Source organism: Panthera pardus, unplaced genomic scaffold (genome assembly GCF_024362965.1).
Source record: "Panthera pardus isolate Hobbes unplaced genomic scaffold, ASM2436296v1 HiC_scaffold_13, whole genome shotgun sequence".
NCBI classification, from domain to species: Eukaryota; Metazoa; Chordata; class Mammalia; order Carnivora; family Felidae; genus Panthera; species Panthera pardus.
The window spans coordinates 52,595,460-52,622,186 of record NW_026526688.1 but is presented as its reverse complement, the minus strand read 5'-3'; the positions used below and the strand labels follow the sequence as shown (position 1 = coordinate 52,622,186).

General features: G+C 49.4%; 1 protein-coding gene across 2 annotated transcripts in view; it reads left to right on the top strand.

Annotated features, from left to right (window-relative positions):
- Nucleotides 1–26,347, top strand: part of FAM167A (family with sequence similarity 167 member A) — a 42,915-nt gene extending 16,568 nt beyond the window's left edge. The window contains exons 1-3 of one of the 2 annotated variants that reach the window (XM_019440939.2): nucleotides 1,681–1,846; nucleotides 2,178–2,970; nucleotides 23,068–26,347. In XM_019440939.2, coding sequence (XP_019296484.1) covers nucleotides 2,605–2,970; nucleotides 23,068–23,331 — 630 coding nt within the window. In that variant the 5' untranslated portion in view covers nucleotides 1,681–1,846; nucleotides 2,178–2,604 and the 3' untranslated portion in view covers nucleotides 23,332–26,347. Of the gene's footprint in view, nucleotides 1–1,680; nucleotides 1,847–2,177; nucleotides 2,971–23,067 lie in introns of those variants that run through there. The other variant, XM_019440937.2, reaches the window with a different exon arrangement.
- The last annotated feature ends 380 nt before the right edge of the window (nucleotides 26,348–26,727 follow it).

Genomic DNA, 26,727 nt, shown 5'->3' with positions numbered 1-26,727 from the left:
GCTCAAAACAGATCCTGGTACCTCTGCAAAGAGGTAGAGGTGTCTGGGAGGGGCTGCCAATGGGTCTTTAGATTTGGAGAGAGATTCTAAAGAAGTCTGTATGACCTTGAGGCTGCCCAGAAACACCCTTAGAGAACACCCCATATTTGCAGAGCAGCTAAACCTGCAGAAAGTGTGAACAAACCTTAGTCCCGTCAATCCCCCAAACCTCGGAGGTGGCTATTAGCACCCCCATTTTATAGGTGGGGAAACTGAGGCTCAGCAAGCCTGATAACACCTACAGCTAGGCCATCTGATCCTTAGCCTAGTGTTTCTATCTCAAGACCAGTGGTTCTCGACCCTGGCCACTCACTCACATCACCTAGGGAGCTTTAAAAATATGTGATGCCTGAGTCCCACCCCAGAGCCCCTAGGAGTGGGGCCTGGGGAATCCATTTTGGTAGAAGTTCCTCGGGGGTTCCCAGCAGTGTGGTTAGAGGTGAGAACTAGGTTTCTCCGCCATTAGTTGGGGTAGAATATTTCTCCTCATTCCTCAGGGATGTCCCAAAACGGGGGCCAGGCTCCGAGCAAGGGGAGGGCCGCTAGATTTCCTTAAGTCACATCACGTTGCAGGTGGGGATTGTAGAGACAGTCCAGAAAGACAGCAATCTCTCTTCTTCTTTTTAAAGTTTATCTTGGGGGGGTGGGAAATGAGTGGGGAAGGGGCAGAGAGAGACGGGGACAGAGGATTCAAAGCAGGATCTGCGCTGAGAGTGGAGAGCCCGACGCGGGGCTCGAACTCACGAACCATGAGATCATGACCTGCGCCGAAGTCGGACACTTAACTGACTGAGCCACCCAGGCGCCCAAGAGCCTCGAGTGTCTCCATGGCCAGGTGGGAAAGAAGCCCCACGTCCCCCCTGGGGGACTGAGGCTGTGTTTTTATTTCCCCCTCCCCACTTCTCTGCCTCCTCCTGTGCCTGCCCACCCACAAACCCCTGCCCAGTTCCCATGATCCAGACGAGTAATCAGAACTCTTTGTTTTAGTTATTCTCCTTGCAGAGATCTTTTTAGGTGCACACAAGTCAATAAAAAATCTGTCCCTTCCCTTCCTCTTCCACACCAACAGTGTGCTCTCCAGACTATGAGCATCCCGTTGTGTTTTTTTCGTGTAAGCTTTGTCTTTCACATCGTTCCGTGCCAGTTCATTCTTTCTCTGCATGCCCTCTGCACACAATTTTAAAACTCCCCTAAGAACCAAAGATTTCTCTCCCCAGTCCGAGTTAAATGCCCTGCTCTGATGAGCCCATCGCCACTTGCTTGGACCTTGTGGGCACAGGGACGCGGCTGGGAGACTGGGGCCTCACTCTGACGCCTGGTTGCTTCCCTACCGTGCACTCTGACAGGAGGCAAGAGCCTCAGCTCAGACCACCTCTCCAGAGTTGGGAAGGCCAAAGCGGATCAGAGAGCCACAGCCTTGTCCATAAGGCTCTGCCATGTGGGCATTTCAGGTGAATATTAGACCCATCTTTCTAGAATGGTGAGTCACAAGCTTGGCTCAGTTTAGTAATCCTCCTTGAGTGAGGTCGGTCTTCCCTCCTCTGCTGCAGGTTTATTTGCTTCCTCCTCTGAAGAGGTGAGGTAAGGTGTTGTTCTTGGAGGAAGAAGCTGAGAGTGTGTAGTAAGACCTGAAAAAGCCAGTGGACGGGGGCTGTGGTGGGCAGGGTGGGGCGGGGTCAGCGGTCCCGGAGGCGGCACAACTGGGTCTGCCTGGGGACCCACAGGTAGCTGTTGCTCAGAGGAGAGACCTGAGCCTTCAAAATCCGACCACCCAGACTCGTCTTTGCTAATCCCCAGGAGCTCTCTGGTGAGTCATAAACCTCTCAGAGACTCAGGTTCCTTGCGTGTAAGATGGGGACAAAAAGAAGTAACCACAGACTTGTGGTGAGGATTACAGGAGATAATGGAGGTGGAATCGTTTCATAAATGGTGAAACACTGTACAGAGCGTTGATTCCTTATTCTCTGCATTTAGTTAAGGCTTTGAAGTTGCCTCGCTTCTAGTCCCGAGCCAGTAATCAGCAGCCTTGTCACCTAGCCTCTCTGAGCCTCAGTTTCCCCTCCTGAGGAGCTCAGGAATGAGGCAGGCCTCCTGCCAGGGGAGGGACCCGTCCTGACATCGTTTCATCCTTCCTGCAGGGCCTCCCCCCAGCAGCAGCTGCTCACCGCCTGCCCTTCCCCTGCGGAGGGAGCCCAGTCCCGCTTCCCTGCCAGTCTCTGATCCGCCTGTGCCTCCAGGACTGACAGATCTTCTTGGCAAATCTGCCCCCCAAAGATTCCTGCTACCGCTTGTCTATTCCTGCCTTCTGTGAAGCATGGCAGCCATGGGACTCCGGGAAGAATCTTAAATCCTGAACCTCCACAGCCGCTCTGGAGGGAACTCTGCGCGGCTCATCCACAGTCCCTCTCGGCTCCGGGAGCTGCTCACATCCTAGCGATGCCCTCAGGCGCCTTCACCCCAGCTGGATGAGATCATTCCAGAGCTGGACCCAGCCTTGCCACCCACCAAGATTTCCGCAGTGCCCCCCACCACCTCCCATGTCTGGCTCCCCCAGCAGACTCTAGAATGTCCGTGCCCCAGATCCAAGTAGAAGAAATGGTAGGTGGGGAAGAAGAGCCTGGAGCCGCCCTGCCCCCCGATGACCACCTCAGGAGCCTGAAGGCCCTCACGGAGAAACTGAGGCTGGAGACCCGAAGGCCCTCCTACTTGGAATGGCAGGCCAGGCTGGAGGAGCAGACGTGGCCCTTCCCAAGGCCAGCTGCTGAGCAGGGGGAGTGTGGAGAGGAGGAGCCCTCGTCCCCCCAGAGAGAGCCCAGGCAGCATGCCCCACGTAACGGGGGTGCCAGCCGGGCTGCTGGGCCGCAGCCCGCCGGGAAGCTGGAAGGCTTTGAAAGTATCGACGAAGCGATAGCCTGGCTCAGGAAGGAACTGGTAAGTGGGTGCCCCTCCAAGAATCCCCAGAAAAGATGCCTCTCTCTCTCTCTCTCTCTGTCTCTCCTCTGTGTCTCTCTTCCTCTCTCTCTGTCTCTCCCCCTATCTCTATCCCTCCCAATTGCATATCTGTCCGTTTTCCTATTACCAAGGGTAGATCTCATTACTGTGCGGTTACATGAGGTCCACGTGCCAATCAGCCCCTCCTCACAGGTACTTATGGAGGAAGCAAGTGTGCCCTGAGACCCCCACCTTCTCCATTGCCCCCTGGAGCAGAGTCCCATACTCTCGTCCCTGGACCGCTAAGGGTGTTCCTGGAGTGTGATGCCCCTCCTCTCTGAAACCCTCCCACCCTCCATCCAGCCTGGGGTTGGTGGCTCCTGAGGGCGCTGTGCTGGAGTGCAGGGCTGCGTGCTGGGGGGCTGCTGTGAGTGGCTCAGGTTCAGCCCAAGGTGCTCTGTTCCTACTGAGCAGTGTGTGAAGAACTGCCCAGAGGGTGGCGTAGCTGATCAGGCCTGCAGTGAAAACTCTGGGCTGCCCCCATCCCCCCCCCCCCATGAGTGGGAATCTGCCCAGAAGTCAGGATGGGGGTGGGGCTGGGGGGAATGCGCATGAGCAACAGGTATGTTTGGGGCGTTCACAGCTTGACCTTTTCTCTGCCCACGGGCACAGCAGGCTCCCATCAGTGGCACCTCTCAGCAGGTGAGAAAGGGGATGGTGTTCACAGCTTTGCACCCATAGCCCGGGGGAGAATCACTGGTCCAGGCATGATGCTAATTGTCCCCATAATCTCAACTCCTCTGCCTCCTCATCACCTGTGGCCCAGGTCACACCTGTCCAGTCAGGCCACTCTGGCCACAGGTGAGCCAGCACCCAAGGGCCAACTGACTTCCAGAGCCACTCATAACTCCTGCATCAACAGGGTAGGCGGAGGCCCGCCTGGTTTGTTCTGCAAAGTCCTGAAAAATAAATCCCCACTGGGGCCTGGAATTCCTCATGGGGTGAAGTAAATAATTGGGGTAGGGGGAAGCGAGGATCAGGGACTCAGGTGTCTGATTAATTGGAAATCTTTTTTTGGTTTTAATCTTTAATGATGAAACTGCTTCTCAAACACACCATTCTGCTGTGTCTGTCCTTAGTAATTGGAGTGTGAGCTGGCTTGTGTAGGAGGCAGGCCACCTGTGGATTCACACTGTGTCTCTGGGCACTCCACTGCCGCTGGGTACTCACGGGGGCGTGGGGGGCGGTTAACAGGTGAGCAAAGAGGGACACGCAGTGGCCAAAATGGCCCATGGAAGCTACTCTTTAAATTCCTGAGGCTGAACTGCTTTAATTTGTTTTCATAAAGAGAACAAAAATATCCCCATCAATCAAGGATTCAATTACTTGGCTTTGGGTCCATTTGAGGTTTTATGGCTTCTGGGAGTGGAGGCTTTTGCTTTCTAAATAAATTTAGCATTCTTTGTGGGCCCCCCTTTGGGGCGGAGATTAGAGAAGGAATTCCCTGTGTGTAAACCAGTAGGGAGTTCTCTAGAACTTGTCCTCCTTGTCCTCTAGATGAGAGAGGTGTCTCTCAACCCCAGCTGCATATTAGAATCACCTGGGAAGGCTCAAAACGTCCCAGAGCCTAGACAGGCCTCAGATCAATCAAATGAATGTCAGTGGGGCGGGACCCAGGCATCAGTAGATTTTAAAGCTCCCCGGTTGCTTCCAAACTGCAGCCTTGATCGAAAAGCATTGCTACAGATGAGCAGGCTGTGCTCCTTTTTCTTGCCCAGCCATTGCACACCAAGTAGCATGAGTGCCCTCGCCAGCCTGTGCTGAGAGATGGCAGGTGGGCCAGGTGAAGGACAACCACGGGTAACATAGAGAGCAATGCTCTGTAGGCAGAGAGAGATGCGCTAATTGTCAGGACTGACTTGGCTGCCGAAGGCTGTCTTAAAGAAGTACAGGGAATATCAGCATTAAATAGTGCTTTATATTTGTGGTATTTTCTTTTTCCTTTTTTTTTTTTTTATATACAGTGTGGTAGGGGTTTTTTTTAGTTTTTTTTTAAATTTTTTTAATGTTTATTTATTTTTGAAAGACAGAGAGACAGAGCATGAATGAGGGAGGGGTAGAGAAAGAGAGGGAGACATAGAATCCAAAGCAGGCTCCAGGTGCTGAGCTGTCAGCACAGAGCCCGACGTGGGGCTCGAACTCACGAACTGCGAGATCATGACCTGAGCCGAAGTCGGATGCTTAACTGACTGAGCCACCCAGGCGCCCCATTTTCTTGTTTTAGTTTTTATTTAAATTCCAGCTAATTAACATGCAGTACAATAGTAGTTTCAGGTGTAGAATCTAGTGATTCAACGCTTCCATACAACTCCCGGTACTCATCACTCACAGCAAGTGCATTACTTAATCCCCATCACCTATTTAACCCCTTCTCTCTGGTAACCATCAGTTTGTTCTCTAAGGTTAAGAGTCTGTTTCTTGGTTTGCCTTCTCTCTTCTTCTTTCCCTTTTCTTGTTTGTTTTGTTTCTTAAATTCCACACATGAGTGAAATCATGTGATATTTGTCTTCCTCTGACTGACTTATTTCGCTTAGCATGATACTCTCTAGCTCCATTCACATCATTGCAAATGGCAAAATTTCATTCTTTTTGACGGCTTAGTAACATTCCATTGTCTATGTATATACCGTCTGTTCTTTATCCATTCATCAGTCAGTGGACACTTGGACTGTTTCCACAATTTGGCTATTGTGGATAGTGCTGCTATAAACATGGGGGTGCATGTACCCCTTCAAATCTGTATTTTTGTATCCTTTGAGTAGATAGTACTCAATCCTAGGTCGTAAGTAGTTCTATTTTTAACTCTTTGGGGAGACTCCATATTTTTTTCAAGAGTGCCCGCACAGTTTATTTGCATGGTATTTTCCACCCTCCCCAACGTTTCTCTGTGCTAATGGGGGTGGGTAACAGTAATCATAATAATAACAATTCTGAGATTTGTCACCAGATGAGTGTTTATTGTGTGTCAGACACTTCACATGCATTACTTACCTCTTTGGATTGTCACATCACTTTCCTGTTAACCCCGTGTTACAGAGGAGACGACTGAGGCTCAAAGAGAAATGTGGCAATAAGCGAGAGAGTAGAAATTTGAACCGTGGCCCAACTGGTTGCATTGTCCATGCTTTTCTTAGCCACCATACTACATAGGATCTTCCAAAGGCAATTGATTTTGCTTTGTGATTCCTAAAAATGTGTGTTCACAAAGATGCTAGCAGTCAACAGAATGCATGGGAAGGGGAGGGCGCGGGAAGAAACCAGACTGAATGAGAGTCCGGTCCTCCTGCCATTATTACATCAGACCTGTGTGATGGCTATTACTGTCTCCATTTTACAGATGAGTAAAGTGAGGCTCATAGAAGTCAGATGCCCTGCCTAGGATGATATGACTCGTAAGTCGCAGAGCCAGAGTGTGAACTCAGCCTTTACCACTGAGAGTAGAGGGCTATGGGGAGAGAGGCAGGAGGTGAGGCAGGAGAGGCGGCCCTCCCGCAAAGGGCCCCATTGGGCATGCTGAATCAGCAACGACAGGGGTGCATTTGTGTTCCAGAAATCACTCTGGAGCACCTCTTGGAGCAGTGACTCCCAAACTAATGTACACGCAGATTGCCTGGCTCTCTTGTTAAACTGAAGATTCTGATCCTATTGGTCTGGGATGGGGGTCCATGATTTCAAATTTCCAACAAGTTCCCAGGAAATGCTACACTGTTGATCCATGGACCACACTTTGAGAACCAAGGACTGAGAGGCACGTAAGACTGAGGCCAGGGGACCAAGAAGGGACTGCAGAGGGAAGCCCCAGGGATCCCCAGGCCTGCACCCCAAGCCGTGCTGCTGCCATAACCACCTTTATAGCTTGGGGCTCAGCCAGTAAAAGGGCCTCTGAGAAGGAAGTCCCAGCATCCCACACTGAGCTGTCCGAGAACCAGATTCCATCAGATTGTATGTCTGAGGTCAAAAGCAGCTCGAATGCAGACTGGCAAGCCAGCTTGAATGTGCACTTCTGCCCGCTTATCTTCGGGGATTAAATAGTAACAAAGGCCACTTGTAAAATCCTTGGACTGTTGAGCAGAGTTCAGCGTCTGAACAACAAACCCATTCTCACATTTTTAAAATTTTAGTCAAAACAGTAAACTCCATGCCATTTGTTTTCCTAATTCGTCATCTGTTAAGTCATTGAAGATGTCATTAAAAATTAACCTGTTTTCTGAACCCAGTGAAAGTGGTTTCAAATAACCTTTGTTTTATTTTAAGCCCGGAATTAAGTTTTCTCTATACCTGGGCAGGCTCTCTCTGCCAGTTTGTCAGGCTTCTATGCAAATTTGTCTTTTCTCCCGATGTGGCCAAGGTAACAGACTAAAAATCTGTAATTCAGTCAATCAGGCCGCTGATTTCCCTACATGATGCCAGACCCTCAATTTGATGGAAGTTTTGGCTCAGTAGTGGGTTTGTGCCCAGGAGAGGGCAGGCCTGAACAGCCCTATGATCACCGCAGGGCTGTCCCGGGAGCAGTTAATAAACTCAGTGAGGCTTTGTTGTCAATGTTGACTCTTCTAGAGGCAGACCGTGCTGGGTCTGGATGGACAGACTAGTCCACCCCCAGCCTCCTACGAGGCCAGCTCAAAGGCAGAGAGTGACTGCCTGAATCTTATTTTCAGGGCAAGAAAGGATCCTAAGAGCTCCTTTGGGGGTACACTCTTCCTCTCCAATTTCACCACAGGGAAAATGACAAGTCATTCTTGACATGCTCCGGGGATCTGGAGGCAGGGCACACGTTTCCTTCAGGTTCCTGTGTTGGAGGATACAAGGAAGGTGGAGATCCTCAAACCCCATTGGTGTTACCCCTCCCAGCTAGAAAGGCCTGGCCCTTGGCTTTCCAAGTATCCAGGGACCCTGTGGCCTTCTGACTATGGCAGGCTCTGTTTGCAGGAGACTGACTCAGACGCCAGTCAAGTGGCCATGGTGCATCTCTGCTGGTTCCAGACTGTTCGTGTTGCTAGCAAGTCCCAGCTTCTGGCTTCTTGCCTTTGGGGAGGCCTCGTGAGGTGGCCAAGTGGCCTAGTGTGGGGGCATTCCTTCAGGAAAGGGTGAGCTGGGACGAGCCTGAGCCTGACGCTGTGGGACTCAGCTCTCTAGCTGAGTCTGGAATTCAGAACATTTCACAAACCTCTCCGACTGTGCTTGGTCCCAGAGCTTGTAGCACAAGTGGAAAGGGGACCTTCCCTTCTGCCTTCTCTCGTCAACCCTGCTAAAACGTTCCCCTTGCCAACCTTCAAGAGAAAGAAAAGGGAGGAATCTTCTCTTGGCCTGTGTGGTGCCCAAACTAAAAACAAAACAAAACATTCCAGCTTCCTAAAGGGTTGTCTTTGTGGCCAGAATCCTTGGGCGCTGGCAGATATTTTTTTCTCAGCTTCATGCAGGTGTTTGATCCCTGCAGAAAGCCCCCAGAAAGGTGTTTATGGTTGTTAGAAAAAGGGAAGAGGAACCTGACAAGTTTTAATAATTCTAGAGCCTGCCGTGGCAGGTGGCAGGAGGTCATGGACCTGAATTCAGCTGGGCCCTCTGGCCACAGCTTGATTTCAGCCTCTCCTGACTAACCCTTTCTTGCCTGTGCTGCCTGCTTGGCAAGCACATGACTGGTGTGTCCCAGGCACAGCTGACAAGGCCGGGGTTATCCATTTCTGCTGAGCCATACAGCCGAATGGCAGTTCAAACTCACGAAGCATCTTCTGGTGACACGAAGTGAGAAATGTGAAAGTGAAGCCACGATAATGCTTCTAGGGAACATCCAGGGAGCATGTTATGGTCCCCAAAGCACTTTTATGTACAGTATCCTGTGAGAAGGCTTGGAGGTATTTGCTATTCCCATTTTACAAAGGAGAAGACGGAGGCTCAGAAAGATGATAAGCCTGAGATCAGAGAGGTTAAGGGACTTAACCCCAAAGTCATATAGTGCAAGGGCATGGCCAAATGAAGACACAGACCCACATCTCCTGGATCTGGATCCAGATCACTCACCTTGTACCAGATATAGGTACTCACGTTCAGTGCTCTAGTCAGTGGGACCAGGAGTTGTCAGAAAGTCTGTATTTCAAACTCTGCTTATTACATGTGTAAACAGGACACATGTAAAGGGTTACAGAGAGTTATTAGCAATGCCTCATAATCACCCTTATCCGGGACTGGGGCAGCTGTGGCCACTCCATGATAAGGATAATCGTTTGCTCACAGCCATCCAGGGAGGTGCTGGCTGAGCTGGGGTTTGAGTCACAAGAAGTTTTTAGTCCGAGGGTTCCTTTGCCCAATTCTAAGTCTTCTCCATGTAGCTGGGGGCCTTCAGCCCGTCCGGCACGAACAGCCTGCAAGAGAAGATTCTGTTCTGTTAATCTGGCCACATACTGGCCCTTCGGTGGTTATTAAAGTATTTGTAAACAAAGGCACCAGCAAAGGAAATAGGACAAAACATCAACGATCTTTCCTTCTGGGTGCCAATATTATTCTTTGGACTTTTCTGTAGCTTCTGAAGTTTCCAAAAAAGGAATATATTACATATAATTGGGAAGAAAAAAGATTTAAACATAAAAGGCAAAAGAAAGAAAAGCTCCAAGCTCCTGCCTGTCTTGCCAGTGTAATCAGTACACATTCCTCACTTTGTAATCTACAGATTTTTCTAAAAAGGCATAGAATCTCCTAGACTGAGATAAGAAAAGTAAGGCCTGGATCCCCAGAAATTCCCCTCTCAAGGTGAGAGCTGATGGGGTGGGGTTGGAAGGGGGTTGACCAGTGAGATGAAGCCCGAGAATCAGGTCCTGTCTCTTTCCTTCCCTTGACTGTCTTGCAGTAGAGAGGAAAGGGAGACCGGAGCCAGAAGCAGGGGCCTGATGGTGGCACCCATCCAGAATAGCAGCTGTAAGGGACAGGCGGGGTTCCTTTCATCCAGTCCTCTCTTCATCCAGCATAGCCAGAGTCCACTGAATGCCTGCGCTTAGAGGCTGTGTGCGGGTGGGGGCCAGGGGGAATGGGCCAGGGTTCTCTATCAGGTGCCCCCCTTTGTGGAGGAGACAGACCCAAAACACAGTGACACGGTGTGGCAAGAGCTATACTAGAGGTATAGAAAATACAGTTTCAACAGGCTTTAGGGAGCTCAGGTGCATGCGGAGTGGTCACTGTGTTCCAGGCATGCTGGATGGTGAAATTAACCAAAGGGACATACACAGATCCCTAGTTTTGTCAGCACCCGAGTGAATGCTTGGCTTTAAGCATGACTGACATCAGGCTTCTCCTGAGTCCCCATTCACATTCTTCCTATAGTAATTAAAACCCAATTCCTCTGATGGGCACCCTCGCAGTTACAATACATTAGTGTGTAGTAACTGTTGGAAGAGGCCCCCGGGGTATTTGTTAAAACTACAGATCCCTCCCAGCCCTCCGTGGAAATTCAGATTCCATAAAGCTAGGGTGGTGTCAGGAGCGTGACAAGTGCCTGCGGGGGGTTCTAATGCAACTGGGTCCCTAACCAGTCACAGGTGAAGTGGGAAGACCATCAAATGTGTAACTAAACTAGACTTCCAGTCAGGTTCTACTATAGCCTAGGTGCGTGACTTTAGGAAAACGAATTAACCTAGCCCTAGGTTTTGTCATTGTGAAATGGAGATAATACATACCTACCTGGCCGAGTGTTATAAAGGGAACACGAGGAGGACGGGGGTGGGAGGGCAGTGAGCACTTACTGAGTTCCTAAAGTAGTCAGGTACTATGTACTAAATGTGTACATTTATATCCATCACACCATGTCATATGCACGGTGCTCTTTTAAGGTAGGCACCAGCCCCATTTTGCAGATGGGAAAACTGAGGTAAAGTAGTTTGGCCAAGATCAACCGGCAGGGCAGGGGTTTGAACCCAGATCTGCCCGGCCTCAGAACCTCTGCCTTGAAGGGGAAATACAGATTTCCTCCTGTGATCAAATGAGCACGAATGCACTTTGTGTTTCATGAAGTTTTATGCTCGTTGAACATATTCTCTCAACTCCTGGAACTCTGGCCAATTATCCTCCAAAGTTTACTTGATTTTGCACTCTTTCCAAGAATTCCCCCCCACCCAGAAGTCTTCATTATTCTAATACAAAGGCCACATAGGATCAGAAGAGGCTGTTCAAGCCCAGGCTGAACAGCCCCTTTCTGAGGGATGTATTATTTTACAAGCTTCTGGAACCACCGCTGTCCCCAAGCTGCCACCAGGTCAAAAAAGAAAGAAAGAAAAAAGAGCACTGCCCAAAGGCTGTTGTTGGTCACGTCCCAGGGCACAATCCTGAGCCAGACACAGCCAGTGAGCAGGCAAAAGCCAGGGAAAGGTGACAGAGAGGCTCCCTCAAGGCGGCTGAGCTTTTGGCAGCGGAAACGGTTTCTAGGTCTGCACCAAGGGCCTGGCACTCAGGAGCCACGGCCCACAGCTGCTGGGCCAGCCAGAGCCCGAGGGCAGCTCAGGAGCCAGGGGGGAAGGAGAGTCCAAAGCCAGTCAGAAGTTCTGGCTTCTCTGCCTCCTGCACGGCTCCCCGCCCAGGGCAGGCGTGCCCACAAGCATGAGGGCCCGAGGAGGAGCGAACTCCTCTACCAGTGCTCGTTCTAATAGTGCTAGCTAGAACAGGACCGCAGAATGCTAGAGCAGGAGGGAGCCAAAGGGCGGATGACCCTCGTCTTTCAGTGAGGGAGGGACATATGTAGAGAGTGTGCCCATCAGTCAGCTCTCACAGGCCCCTGCCCGGCCCTCTCCAACCTACCCGCTCCTCAGCTCACACTCTGCTGGCAGCCCCCGTAGCCACTGCTGGCCACAGTCCACCGTACTCACCAGTTTGTGACCTTCCTAAGCCGCTGGGGCATGTGGGGGAGGGGGCACCCCTGCCTCATGCCCTAACTCTGGACTGTGACAGGGGAGGTGGGTTCCAGACACTCCCCAGGCACAGCAAATACTCTCCTGAGGTGGGTTCTGAGTTCACCCCAGTGCCACAGGCTGCTGTGAGGTCCCCAGGCAGATGAGGCCCAAACCATCTGTTCTTCCTAAGGAGGCAGGCTCCAGGGTAATGGAGTGTGAAATGACTTTGGAGAGCAAAATGGCCTCAATCGTGCCTGGAAGGTGGGGCAGAGAATAGAGTGGCTTCGCTTCCTCTTGAAGGCACAGTGAGATTCTATAGATAGAAACTACAGGTGCTTGGGAGCCTTGGTTACACACACAAGCCCCAGTTCCGCAGGGCTCTTGTCCCCACAGCAGCTCTCCGTCACTCATGGTCAGCCAGTGCTTCGGGCTGGTTCGTGGGCTTGCTTGGCATCAGGCGTGAAACTCCCACTCTATCAGTTTTCAAGCCAGGAGGCCCAGAACCCAGGAAAAGTCTAGAAGTCCCAACACTGGTGATCTATAGGTCTCCTCGGGGCTCTCTATGGATGCCAGGGTGCCTCAGCACCCTTCATTCAATTGACAACTGTCCCGGCCGAAGCTGGTCTCCAGGCAATCTCTTCAGGAAGAGATCCCTGCCTGGAACAGTTAGTGCTTCCTGTAGGTGCAAGTTCTGAAGGCAATGCAAGGAGCTCGTGGAAGAGCAGGAACACAGTCCCCGCAGGCATGTCTCCTCTCTGTCAGCTCCCTCACCCAGAGGCACCCCAGCAGGGCGTGTTGGAGGAAGCCAGCCCTGCTGGAGTCTGGCTGGAGACCCCGCTGCAGCCCAGAGTGAGTGGCACAGTTCTAGGACTGGCTGTTGGCCCAGAGCGGCCCCCGCTGGCCGTCCAGGGCAGTGGCTGGGAAGCTGGGGAAGGCCCCACACTGGCCAAGCTAAGATCGCCCTGCCTGGAAGGATCCCCGGCCTCCGTTTCAAACCCTGAAGTGCTTTGGCATTACCAGCTCCGGGAACCCAGACAAGCCATGTGATGAAGGAGATGCTAAGACTCCCCTACCAGCCCCACCGGGCTGTGCTTACATGTGAAAAACAGCACAGGCATCAGGTGCAAGTAATCACCTGCAACGTGTGTGGGAGGCATGATTTGGTGACTAGCTCTGCTCCAGGCCCTGTTGGGGAGCAAAGAAGAATGATACAGGGCCTCGGCACTCAAGGATTCCTATAACAGTAGGAGTGATGAGTGTCATATGGGAAATAACAAAATGCTGAGCCCTGCAGCTCTGACCCTGAAGAAGGGATAAAGTGGAACTTAAAACCTCTGGAACCTCATGTCCTATACAAAGTGCCTTCTATATGTGTTATTCATTGAATTCTCAGAGAGGATATTATTACTATGCCCATTTCACAGATAAGGAAATTGAAGCTCAGACAGCTTGAGCAACTTGGCCAGAGTTGCACCACTAGTGAGTAGTAGTGAAGGACTTGGAACCCACGAGCCAAGACTCTGTTCATTCTACTCACTGCCTCTCCAAGGCCTGGAGGGTAGCATGGGTGAGAAAGTCAAGAATCGTTGCCCTAGGATTGTCCCAGCTGTAGAAAATCAAAACCTGGCTCTGAGGAAGTATCACCCATTGATTGATTCATTCATTCATTGATTGATTGATTGATTCATTCATTCATTCATTCATTCAACAAATGGCTTTTGAGTGCCAGAGTTATGCACCAAGCACTGGGATGGGCCTGATGAACACAGTCTTCATTTTTCCTTGCTGTTTTACCACCTGGTGGGGAGACAGATGAGTAAACAAACACAATCGATGCCTTGTGTAGGTGCCATGGTAGGAGGCACTCATGGTGAGGAATATCACCCAGCCTGCAGGGTTTGGAGCAAAGACTGGGCCTGAACAATGATGGGAGGGGAAAGAGTGGTTTTAGGAGAGGGAATAAGGACCTAGCATGGCTGCCGTGGAGGGGATGAGGCTCAAAATGGGAGATCTGAGGCTGGAGAAAGCAAGGGAGCCTGGAAGGCTGGTTGTACCTTTGAAAGGTTTGAAGAAGGGGAGAGACTTGTCCATCAGCCTCTTGAGTGTAGGGCCCAGCACAGACAGTGGGAGAGGAGGCAGGAAGGAGCCCAAGGTATAGAGTGCGGGGTGACTGTGAGTAGTGAGTATGCAAGTCTGGGCTTGTCCTTCCCAACATTCCTTTCTCAGATGTACAGTTCCCAGGCCTACCTTGTGTCCAGGATGCAATCTTATCAGGTAGGGGAAGGTAATCAGCATCCCCTTTCCATATAGGGGTCACATCACCTGCCCAGAGCCACTCATCTCCTTAGGGCTGATCTAAGACGGTGTCATAGTCCCTTGGTGCCACTGCAACAAAATACCACAGACTGGGTGGCTTATAAACAACAGACCTCTAATTCTCACAGTCTGGAGGCTGCAAGTCGAGGATCAGGGAGCCAGCAGGGTCAGGAGATGGCCCTCTTCTGGGTCACAGACTTCTCACCAAGTCCTCACGTGGTGGAAGAGGTGAGGGATCTCTCTGGACTCTCTCATAAGATCATCAATCCCATTCATGAGGGCTCACCCCTCATGACTTAAGCACATCCCAAAGGCCCCGCCTCCAAATGCCATCACATTGGGCATGAAGATTTCAACATGTGAATTTTGATGTCACGCAAGCATCGAGACCAAAGCCAGCTAGAACTCAGAGCCTCTTGGGACAGATCTGGGAATTGTTCAGAGTGCATCACTCTGTCCTTCCCAAAGGCTGGCCTCATGAGTAAAGATGCAGTTTGGCCTAGGACCTTTCAAGTTTGAAAACCAAAGACCTTATCATATACATAGAGCTTGACTCTTACCACAGAGGATGGACAGTCCCTGGCAGGGTCTGAAGCGCCCCCTGCTCTCTGGGCTGGCTCTGAGGTCTGCTCGAACTTTCCTTCCCAGCAGACAATGGCTCCAAGGGGAGCACAAGAGCCCCTCGGAGGAGCCCAGACAGACAGACATGTCATATTCTGCCCTAGGGGATGGGAGCCATGGTGCCCTTCAGGCCACCCACACCCCAGGCCAGCGGCATCCAAGAAAACTCATGTCCAGCTTGGCATCTGCCCAAAGGCAGCAGCCGCGGGGAGTGTGTGGTGGCCTGTGAATGCAGCCTCCACTTGCCGGGAACGGTGGCCCACTGCCGCCAGAGTAGGGACCTTTGAGAAACACTTGAGTCAACAGCTCTGCCTGAAAATCAGTCCATGCACAGTTTGGTTTCTAGGGGTGTTTGAAAAAAAATGAAAAAAATTTTCCCAGACCCTGAAGTTGCCTCCAGCAGCACATTTCAACGACACCACTTGCTTTCTTTCCTAACAACGTTATTCTGGCTCTTTCTCAGAGGCCAAATCCAAGATCAAATAATGAATAATATTTTCTCCAGGCTTCTAAGTGTGCTCCTACACAGTGCTGATTAAAACAATAATCTGGACCTTTCGGCTAAGTTATATAAAAATCACCAGACAGCTTACAAAAACTATTTCTAAGGTTCAAGAATTAAGACTCGGGGAGAATAGAGCGCATGCTGTCCTTTCATGCACGGCTGAGAAAATAGCCCGGATTTTATACTCTTCCTCTCTTCAACATCATTCAGAGACTAATTGTAACTGTTGGGTTGGGGTGGCTTAGATACGAGCCTCAGAAATGGGGATTAAACAAAATGCCCTTGATCACCTTGGGATACTTTCTGTCTTCCTGGATTTGTGCTAATCCCAATGGTCCTCAATCCAGCTCAGTCATATCCCCTCTGGTTTGCCCTTGGTGCTTGGGTTTCTTCGGGGTGAGCTTTAGAGACAGATTTGCAAACCTCTGCCCCAAATGTGCTTACAAGTGTGCATAGGGCCTTGTCTCATGCCACTGCGCCTGTCTTGTTGTTTTCTCCAAATTAAGGGAACAGAAACTTTCAGGGGCAAAGGTGCAGGATCCTCCAGAAAATGAAGGACTAGAGAATAGAAATGAAACAGATCACAGATAGGGCTGCCGGGACGACTTGTGTGGACGGAGGAGGCTGTGTCTGACCCGCCAGGTGTGACCACTCGTGTTAGGAAGCAGAGTCTGCTGTGGGTTAAGGCGGCATGTTCCGAAGAATTGCTTCTTGTGCTCCCAATAGTCTGATAGTTACATGCCTTTTGTATTTTTTCAAACTCCTTAAATCTTCAGGACATTTTAGACCTGTGGATAGCAGGCCCAAGAAAGCATTCGAGCACATCCCAGTGGCAACTGGGAACGAAGGCATTCGCTTCCCTGGAATGCCAAAGCATCAAGGAGTGTTCTAGACTGAGCAAGTGAACACAGAGCTGGTGGGCAAGGTGTGCTGAGGAAGGAAGCAAATTCTCCAGATGGCCACAAAAATGCCGCTTCTCCCAAAGGCTGCAAGGGCCATTGCCAAAGAACAAAATACAGTAAAAGCTTGGTTTGCAGGTAAATTTTTCTGCAAGTGCTCTGCAAGATGGGCAAACATTTCTAATAAATTTTAACTTGATAAATGTGGGATGTCTTGCAACGCTAGTCGTATGTGACGCCGTAGGTCACACGATCACAATGGAGCCAATGGTTCTTGAAGTTCGCTTTGATATACAAGTGCTTTAGATTACAAGCATTTCCGGAACGAATCATGCTCGCAAACCAAGGTTATACTGTACTCTCTCCACCTCCCAGAGGTGGTCTGAGCCCCTCTTTCTGTGGCCACTGCTCCTCCAACCTACCTCAGAAAGGCCTTTAACCTCCCAGACCACTCCACTTCCTTCAGGATCTGCTCAGTTCCCAGTGCCACTCAAGTTACAGAATGCATCACACAGGGGCGCCTGGGTGGCTCAGTCAGTTAAGCGTCCAACTCTTGATTTCAGCTCAGGTCATGATCTCATGGTTCATGGCATCGAGCCCTGTGTTGGGCCCCACTCCACACTGACATCATGGAGCCTGCGTGGCTTCTCTCTCTCCCTCTCTCTTTGCCCCTCCCTGACGTGGGCTGTCTTCTCTCAAAATAAATAAACTTAAAAAAAAAAAAGAACGCAGGGTGCCTGGGTGGCTCAGTCGGTTGGGCATCCGACTGTGGCTCAGGTCATGATCTCACGGTTTGTGAGTTCAAGCCCCACATCAAGCTCTGTGCTGACAGCTCAGAACCTGGAGCCTGCTTCTGATCTTGTGTCTCCCCTTCTCTCTGCCCCTCCCCTGCTCATGCTCTGTCTCTCTTTGTCTCTCAAAAATAAATAAATGTTGAAAAAACAATTAAAAAAAAAAGAACACATCACACAGATGAGCCTCTGACCACCAGGATAGGTCCTCATCACCAATGCCTGCAACATCCACACTTACTGAAGGGAGAGTGATGAGCCATCCCTGTTTGCCGGGGAACAGGGAGGCTTCCGGGACATGGGACTCTGGGGACAAAAACCGGGAAGGCCCTGGGCAAATCAAGTCAGAATCATCACCCCAAATCTGTAGTTTTTTCTGTTTCTTTAATTGTGGTAAAATATAACATATAACATACAATTACCATTTTAACCATTGCTTTATTTTTTAAAGATTAAAAAAAATTAATGTTTATTTATCTTTGAGAGAGAGAGCAGGCAGGGGAAGGGGCAGAGAGAGAGGGAGAGAGAATTGCAAGCAGGCCCCATGCTGTCAGCTCAGAGTCTGACATGGGGCTTGAACTCAGGAACCATGAGATCATGACCTGTGCGAAAGTCAGACACCCAACTGACTGAGTCACCCAGGCGCCCCCCTTTTAACCATTTTTAAGTGTACAACTCATTAGGGACATTCCCATTGTTACGCGGTCATCAGCACCGTCCATCTCCAGAAGTGCTTCCTTCTCCCCCAACTGAAATTTTGTCCCCATTAAACATTAACTCCTCATTCTTGTATCCGCCCCCCACCCAGCCCCTGGCAACCCCATTCTGCTTTCTATCTCTGTGAGTCTGACTACTTAGGTCTGTCATGTAAGTGGAATTGTAAAGTACTTGTCCTTTTGTGTCTGGCTTCTTTCACTTATATATCATCCTCAAGGTTCATTCGTGCTGTAGCACGTGTCCGGATTTCATCTCTTGCTATGGCTGAATAATATGCTGTCGTATGGACAGACCATATTTTGTTTATCTGTCCTCCCATCGATGGACACACGGGTTGCTTCCCCTATTGTGAATAATGCTGCTATAGACACGAGTGTACGAGTATCTGTTCAAGTCCCTGCTTTCAATTCGTGTAGGGATATACCCACAAGAGGCATTACTGGATCATGTGATAACTCCATGCTTACTTTTTGGAGGAACTGCCATATTGTTCTCCACATGAGTTTACTGCAGCCTTTGTTTTTATTCTACCCCTCCCAGAGGCAGGAGTTAGCCCCTCTTCCAACTCCCCTGAGACTTGGCTACAGAGACCTCACAGCAGAGCCCTCTCACATTAGGTACTTCTGTGAATTTCCTCGGCTGGCCATCCTACATTCATTGGCTATTGCAGCAGGGCCACCGATTATCCACCAGCTCCTTCGTGAGCTTCCTCACCCGGTAGGAACACAACCTTTTACCACAATGTGCTGACATTTCTCCCCCTTTCACCAAGTACTATGCCCTAATTACAGGATTACTGGAATTGTAGGCACTCCTCTGAAAATCCAGCAAATGCCTTTATTCTGCAGGAACAACAGGCCACCCTGGGAAGGGGGATTGGAAATCAGCACGTCCTACAGTTGAGTCTTTGCCAGGGAGAGCATTAAACTCACACTGATAGTTGAGTCACAAGGACCAGGTTTTAGGGCCAGTGTCTCAGTCTCTTTAATAAAGTCTTAAAAGTGGGAAGTTCTGGCCAGTTTCCACATTCTACACCTTGGCCTGGAGAGAAAGAGCTTAAACGGTGAACCTCTTACCTTTGTTTGACTGGCACTATTCAGCTTACTTGGCATATCCCTTATTATCTAATATGCTTCTCATAGTCCTTGAAATAGGCATTATCGCTTTTCTCTAGATGAGGAGACAGAAGTTCAAGGAGAGTTAGTGATTCGCCCAAACCCACACAACTAGTGAGGAGGGGGTTCCACTGGAATCCAGATTCGAACCCCAGATTCTAACCCTTCTACTGCCTCTGGGACCCAGACCACCTCCAGGTAAATGGGAACCATGGGGAGGTCACCAGCTCTGGGCTCTGATGGGCCCCCGGGTGATCCGAGTGCACCTTGCCCAGCCTGGCTGATCCTGAACAGTCCCTTAACTTCCCTGAGTTGGGTTTCCTTGTCCGTGAAACAGATCGAAATACCTATCATCTAGAGCTGTGAGCATATGCGGCGAAATAATCTATATGAGCTGCACCTGACAGTATGTGGCAGGAGATGGGGGATGATGTCACTGCTGCCCACGTGCATCTGTGGCAGACAGGAAAGAAAAAGGAAGGAGGGCCTTTATCCCCAGCCCAGACCCTGCTCTGTAACCATGTCACAGCTCTCATTCGGTACCCTCCTCAGGAGCTGCCATTCTCCTGACGTCCCCTAAACATTTCTGAGAAAGTTTCATTTATCAAAAAGCCTCTTAGCCGTGTGAACCTTGAGGACATTATGCTAAGTGAAATAAGCCAGTCACAAAAGGACAAATTCTGCATGATTCCACTTACATAAGGTACATCGAGCGGTCAAATTCATAGAGACAGAAAGTAGAGTGGGGGTGGGGAGTGGGGTGGGATGTTAGTGTTTAACGGGGACAGAGTTTCAGTTTTACAAGATGAAGAGGTCTCAAGATGGTGATGGCCACAGGTCAATGGGAATGTGCCTGCTGCTACTGAGCTGCACACTTCAAAGTGATTAAGATGGTAAACATTTTGTTATGTGTATTTTATTCCGATGAAAAAAATTTCGGGGGGCAAAAATCCTTTTAGCCCTGCACATTTGGCTTAAGTTTTTTTTTTTCAGCCATAGGAGCTCATTTCTGTATGGATTTGGTCTGATTCCCAATGGAGTTCCCTCTTCAGGGGGGCCTCAAATTGATGTTTAAGGCACAGAGTCACCCTTGGAAAATCCCTTAGTGTGAATAGGTCCAACACCACCGGTTTTCCCTGTGGTGTTGGAACAAACATTGGTTCTCTGTGCCTCAGATGCAGTAGCTGATTTACATGCAGGGGTCATAACAAAACATATACTCTGAGCGACTCCTAAAGCAGGTACTCACACTAAGGCACCCTCAGAACCAGGACCCGCTGGGGAAACAGCAGGTTCCCAGTCCCCTCGTGTTCCTTTGGGCACAACGATGGCCAGAATCCTCAGCCCTGTTGAAAGCGTGGTTTTATTTCTCTTCTTTACTTTATGCAGAGTTGAATGAATCCAAGGTAAATAAGTCTGTGAAGTGACTCCACCAAGGTGGACTTTGTCCAGTCAAAGGGAACAGGACATGTGCCTTCCTGTCACTCCTTTTTTCCAGCTGACTCTGATGGGATTTCAGTCCTAAATTGTTCTCTGACCTTTGACTGGATCAATTGGCCATAGAAAAGTAGACCTTTTCCTCTACCAGGCACCCCTGCGGGCTGCATCTCACAGACACTCCCGGACACCTGCTCAAGCCTGAAATTCTCCAACTTTAAAGGATCTTTTCAGACCTAAGATCCAACTCCTGGTGACAAAGTTCAAACCTAAAACATGAAGTTCCTATCTTTTCAAAGAGCTCTATCTCCAAATTACAGAATACCCCCAAGGAGAAATGGGGGGGGGGGGGTTCAATCAAGACCCCAGAAGCAATGAGAGTGAGCGGACACTATCTTTCAGACAAACTTGACCACCATCTGCTTCAGAAGGGTTTTAGACAACACCTGGCCCCGTTCCAGGCATGACTAAGGGCTGCATAACAAATGAATGAATGACCAACTGCCCTGTGATGAGCCTGCCATCATTAGTTTGGTGCTCTTCTAAATCAATAGAATTTCTGGTTGGCAATAAATTTGGGTTTTTATGTCCAAGGATTGAGAAGTTAGCTAGTAGACTGGGGGCTATGAACTTTAATACCAATTTCGCCATTAAAAACTTTGCTGATCCCCATGCAAGACTTTTTATCCTGATTTTTCTCATCTACGAAATGGAGAGAAAGGGGATCCATAGAAGTACATTAAAAATGAAAGAAAAAAAATAAATAAAATGCTTACTGGCGAAGTCACTTACTTTTCTATGAGGGAGGGCACTGGGTTCCAAACCTTAACAGGGGACAAGTGCAAACAGGTGTGTTCACTTGCATAACAACGGAAAGGTTCCCTCTGGGATCTCATGGTTGATTTCTCCAAATCAGTTTGGTTCCAAGCACCAGGCAAAAGGCATAGCTGAGCTTGAAGACACAAAAATACTAAAACAAGAACCACTTGCAATTATAGGCAGAGTAAACAGTGAGAAGGAATCAACTATCAGGCAAGTGGGAACAGCTGATAACCTGTCCCAGGGTTGTTAATGGAAAGTGCTCTGTGCTGGGAGCCTGAGGATGTCCTGTGAGCTCCAGCCCCCATCTCTGCCATGGCATAACTGTGACTGAGCAACTCACTGACACCCTTCCAGACTTGTAAAATGCTCATCCAAACTGCCAGGCTCATCCCTCAGGGCTGGCTGTACTGTCCTGACAAAGTCAGCACGTGAATGGATTTTGGAAACCGTAAGGGTGTTAGACCAGATATCATGAGCCTTTTATTAGTTCACTGAGCACAGAACTAGCTCCATATCAACAATACCTGAAAAGGCAGAACTTCCTTGTCATTAGTTTGGGTTCTGGAGTCTGATTGTCTGGGTTTCTCATCTCAGCTCTGCCATTTATGACCTTTGTGATCACATAGTAACTGACTCTGCGAGCTTCTGCCTCTTCATTTCTAAATTGCGGATGATGATGGTGATATTGCTTAGCAGAGTTGTAGTAAAGATTAACTGTAGCGTGTTAATATACTTTTTATAGACTGAATCTTTGGGCCCACCCCCCACCCCCCCAGATTCATATGTTGAAGCCCTTACCCGCAGTGTGATGGTATTTGGAGGTGGGCCTTTAGGAGATGGTTAGATTTGAGGGCATAAAAGTAGGGACTCTATCATGAGATTAATGTCCTTATAAAAAGAGAGAGCAGAGGGGCGCCTGGGTGGCTCAGTCTGTTGAGCGTCTGACTTCGGCTCAGGTCATGATCTCGCAGTTTGTGGGTTCAAGCCCCACCTCAGGCTCTGTGCTGACAGCTCACAGCCTGGAGTCTGCTTCAGATTCTGTGTCTCCCTCTCTCTCTGCCTGTCCCCCACTCACACTCTGTCTCTCTCCTTGAAAAATAGATAAACATTAAAAAAAGAGAGAGAGAGCAGAACCTTCTATCTCCATCATGTGAGCATATTGCAAGAAGGTGACCGTCTGCAAGCTGTGCGGGAGGCCCTCAGTAATAACGGAATCAGCCCACCCCTTGATCTTGGACTTCCAGACCTCCAGAACTATGAAAAATAAACATCTATTGGTTAAGCCTTCCAGGTGATGGTAATTTGTAGAGCAGCCTGAGCAGACTAATCCATACCTGAAGAGCTTAGAACAATGCGGTTCATAGTAAGATATTCAACAAACATTAGCATGTTTTTTTTTGGCTTTTTTTGAAACTTTGTTAAGAAACACTGCAGGCATTGTAAATTGTTTACAGGTTTGCAGAATAATATAACAGTATACCCACCACCGGACATAAGGTATAGAACATTACCAACACAGCCGAAGCCCCCATCTGCCTTTCCCCATCACATTCCTTCCTTCCCACCCAGAGGTAACCATGCTCCTGAATTTGGTATTTGTCATTCCCATGCATTCCATTATACTCTTACTCCATCCGTACGTACCTGTAAACAATGAGACTGCACTTTAAGCCAGGACTGACATGCATCTATTCCAGGATTTAGACATTGAATCTAGCCTAACACAAAGTACTGTTTGGGAAACCCATCTGTCCCCATTTGTCACCTTGCTATGTATGTCTTTTCACCTCCTGGAGCAGGGAACATGCTAATATCTCCAGGTAGACCAACTGATGATGCAAGGTATTAATTAGGTCTCCTATCAGTGGGTCTGTGTTTGTCAGAGACTGTGGAGCTGTAACCCCCAGCCCAGCTCTCTGCTGATGCTCCCTTCCTCCCTTCCAGATGGAGATGCGGCTGCAGGACCAGCAGCTGGCCAGACAGCTCATGCGCCTGCGCAGTGACATCAACAAGCTGAAGATCGAGCAGACCTGTGACCTGCACAGGAGGATGCTCAACGATGCCACCTATGAGCTGGAGGAACGGGATGAGCTGTCTGATCTCTTCTGTGACTCCCCGCTCGCCTCCTCCTTCAGTCTCTCCACACCACTCAAGCTCATTGGAGTCACCAAGATGAACATCAACTCCCGGAGGTTCTCTCTGTGCTGAGAAGCCCTAGAAGGGGGCAGAGGAGCTAGGAGAGAGTGTTCGGGAGGTGGGGAGGGGACACGGGAAAGGAGTTGAGGCTGAGTCACCCTGAGTGGGTCTCCCCAGAGAAAGGGCTTCCTGTGACTGGTGAACCGTGGACCCCCAGACTCCTGGCAGGTGCTCTCTCAGGGGTCCCAGCTTGCTGTGGAACCCAACAACCCTTGACTGTCTGTGACCCCAGTGTTCATCTCCTTCCAGATGTTCAGTGAGACCTGGCTCCCAGGATAATATGTCTCCATCCTCCCCTCACTGACCTACATTCTTGTCTCCCAGAATCACTGGTGCTATGATCTGGGATCCCAGAGGGGACCCCCAAAAGCTGTGATTCTTGCCAAAAGCTTCACCAAGAGCACTGGGCATCCAGGGAGATGAGTAGGTATGTCAGATGAGCCCATCTCCTGTTGCCGTCTTCTAAGTACTGGCTCAAATTCACCCTAAATAGGTGACCCAGCAGCCCTGACAGGGACCCACCAGGAAGGGAAAACCAGAAGCAGTGATGAAGTGGAGCTTGGGAACCCAGGCCCCACAGCTGCAGCCAGTGCCTCCGGTGAGTGGCTGGGCCAGGCTGCTGTCGGTCTTAGACCTTGGCCCTACCAGTGCCATGTAACTTGTTTCTAGCATGTGCCAGGACACGCCCGTGCAGCTTGAGGGGGGCAAGCACAGATGCCCTCTGTTGCCTTCCCTGGCCACACACACCAATCCCAATCTCCAAAGAGCCCTGTTGCCGCCACCCTGCTCCTCCAGGGGCGTGGCTAAGTGGACTAGGCAAGTCTGTCAGCAGATTTCCCACAACCCGAATTCTCCTGGTGGTGTCACCTCTATGTCCTTCTTGCCCTCCCCAGAAAGACTGGAGGGACCTCAGAAGCTTGCCCTGAGCCTCCTCTGAGATTCTGTGCCTGATTTAAATAACTAATTTTAATTGAATCAGACTGTTACTAATCTGTTGCTAACTTGTTAATAACTGTTTGATTTTTGTCCAAATGGTGATGCCAGTTGGGTAGGTCAAGTCCAGAAGTTCAGGATTTGACTTTAAAAGGTTCTCCCTAACAACAAGCATGACGATCAGGAAGGTGAGGACTAAGACCTCAACAGGGTAGGAAAGCGAACCTGGTAGAATGCCACGTGGCACGTGTTCTCCCACCAGCGGGGTGGGGGGAGGGGAGGGTTGGCTTTTGACATCATCTGATCACGACTTCTTGTTCATAAAGGAGTACAGTGAAGCCAGGAAAGGAAGATGACTTCCCTTAGGTTACACAGCTCTTTAGTGGCTATAGAATATAGACAGGTTTAATCATTATTAATAATGCCTAGACAGATCATTTATTAATGAACTTGAACCCCAAAGATGGTCCTAATGCTTTGCCAAACCCACAAACTGCCAACCCCTCTACTCTCCACCTCCTTCAGCCCCCATATGTAGCTCTCACTTTGCCATTCAGAATATTTGGGTCAAACTCAGAGCAATGGCTGGAAAGTGGACCCACAGAACACATATTACCAATCACAATTCTGTAGTCGAAGTAAAGTGTTCTTTCATGTTTCACGTTCTTTCATATTCTTTCATGTTTCATCTTCCTGTATAGTCTCATCAGGGCCCATGCACACTTATACACATGCGCGTGCACACGCACACACACACACACACCCTGACCCACATGAAGAAGGTTGTTTTTCTTTTGTGGACAGGCAGTGAGAGGATGTAAATGAATGTTCCCTAATTAGGAAAGAACATGGTCACTTTCTTGTGATTTCAAAGAGCCAGAGGATTTACACTTCCTTCGAAGAAGGTATATCAACATAGCTAAGATTTGTTTTCAGCCTGACTCTCTAAGCAGTGAGGGAAGTCTGAGGCCCAGAGGATTGGTCCACAGAAAAGACCTCAGTGGAATGCCTGGCCCTTTAGACCAGCTCCCTTCAGGCAGGAAAGGAGGGAGATTTTCTCTACCCCACACTGTCTCTCCTCAGGGATTATGTACAAACACTGCCAAGCGCTCCAGAGGCATTTTTTCCCGGCTTCTCTGAGATGAGTCCTGGGGATGGTGGGGTAGCGGGCTGGCCCACACCCACTCACCACTCACTCTGGAAGGGCACACAGGTACACATACTCGAACTACGCAGGAAAGCCCATTCCATATTCAGCAAACAATGCCAAATTGCTTTTTGCTTTCTAGAAATCAGTCATTACAGTAATTGAAAAAAATTGGACTCAACTAAAGCTGAGTGATTTTGTTGATTTTGTCAACCCAATTGAATTGGCGTCAACTGGGCAATTTAGTTGTTCGGTTAACCTAATGGTCCCTTCCTTGCTTTGTTCTCTGAGAGGAAACCGAGATCAAGGCATACTTTTTTGAATAGGTCTCAGCTCTTTCGCTTAGTTCACCCCAAGAGAATTTTATTTTGGAATAAGGACAGACGAGAAAGAGGAGGGGACCAGAGAGGAAGAGTGGAGGGGGAGAGACCAGGTACATCTCCTTATTCATCATCCAATGTCTGTTAGCTCCCTTATTTTCACAGGGAACACAAATAACTCAACAAGTCAGTTCAGTTTTGTGAAGAGCCTGCCTTGCGGGGGGTCAAGAGATGTCTGTGAATCAGCTGCAGGCCCACCTGTGTCGCCAGCACCCTAGGACAATGCTCTGGCTTACCATGTGTATACAATACTGTTTGCAGTTTCATTCATTATCTGCCCATCTCTCTGTCGTCCCCGAGGACACTGGGTGTAAAACGTGCGGTTTCCATCAACACTACTGTGCACGGCACTGTGTGATGCCTTCATGGACTCAGCAGAGATCACAGAGGCCTGGAGAGCCTGGGTAGGCTTGAGCTGGCCTGATCCAGCCCCAGACCTCCTCCCTGTAGCAATACCAAGTGCTATTACATAATCAATGGACAATTTATAATCTTATTTTTTATGATTATTTGTTTCTATATTGCTGTTAGAAGAAGTGAAATAAAAATATTTCAAAAGAGGATACTATGTAAGGAGAAGAAATTTTCTTTCTTTTACCTTGTTCCTATTATAGCAGACACACAAAGAAAGAGAAAGAGAGAAAGGGAAGGGACAGCAAGAGAGAGGGTAGTAGGGTGGGAGGAGAGGAAGGAAGGAAGGAAGGAAGGAAAGAAGGAAGGGAGGGGGGGGGGGAGGGAGGAAGGAAGGGTGGGTGGGTGGATGGATTTGGGATTTACTTTGGAGGTAAAGCCAACCAGACACACTGATAGCTTGGATGCGGCGAGTGAAGGAAACAGAGGAATTAAGAACAGCTCTCTGGCTGGCAGCTGGATGGAGGGGGTGCCATTTACTGAGATGTAGAACACTTTGAGGGGCGCATGATTGGGGCAGAGGGGCGGCCCCAGTAG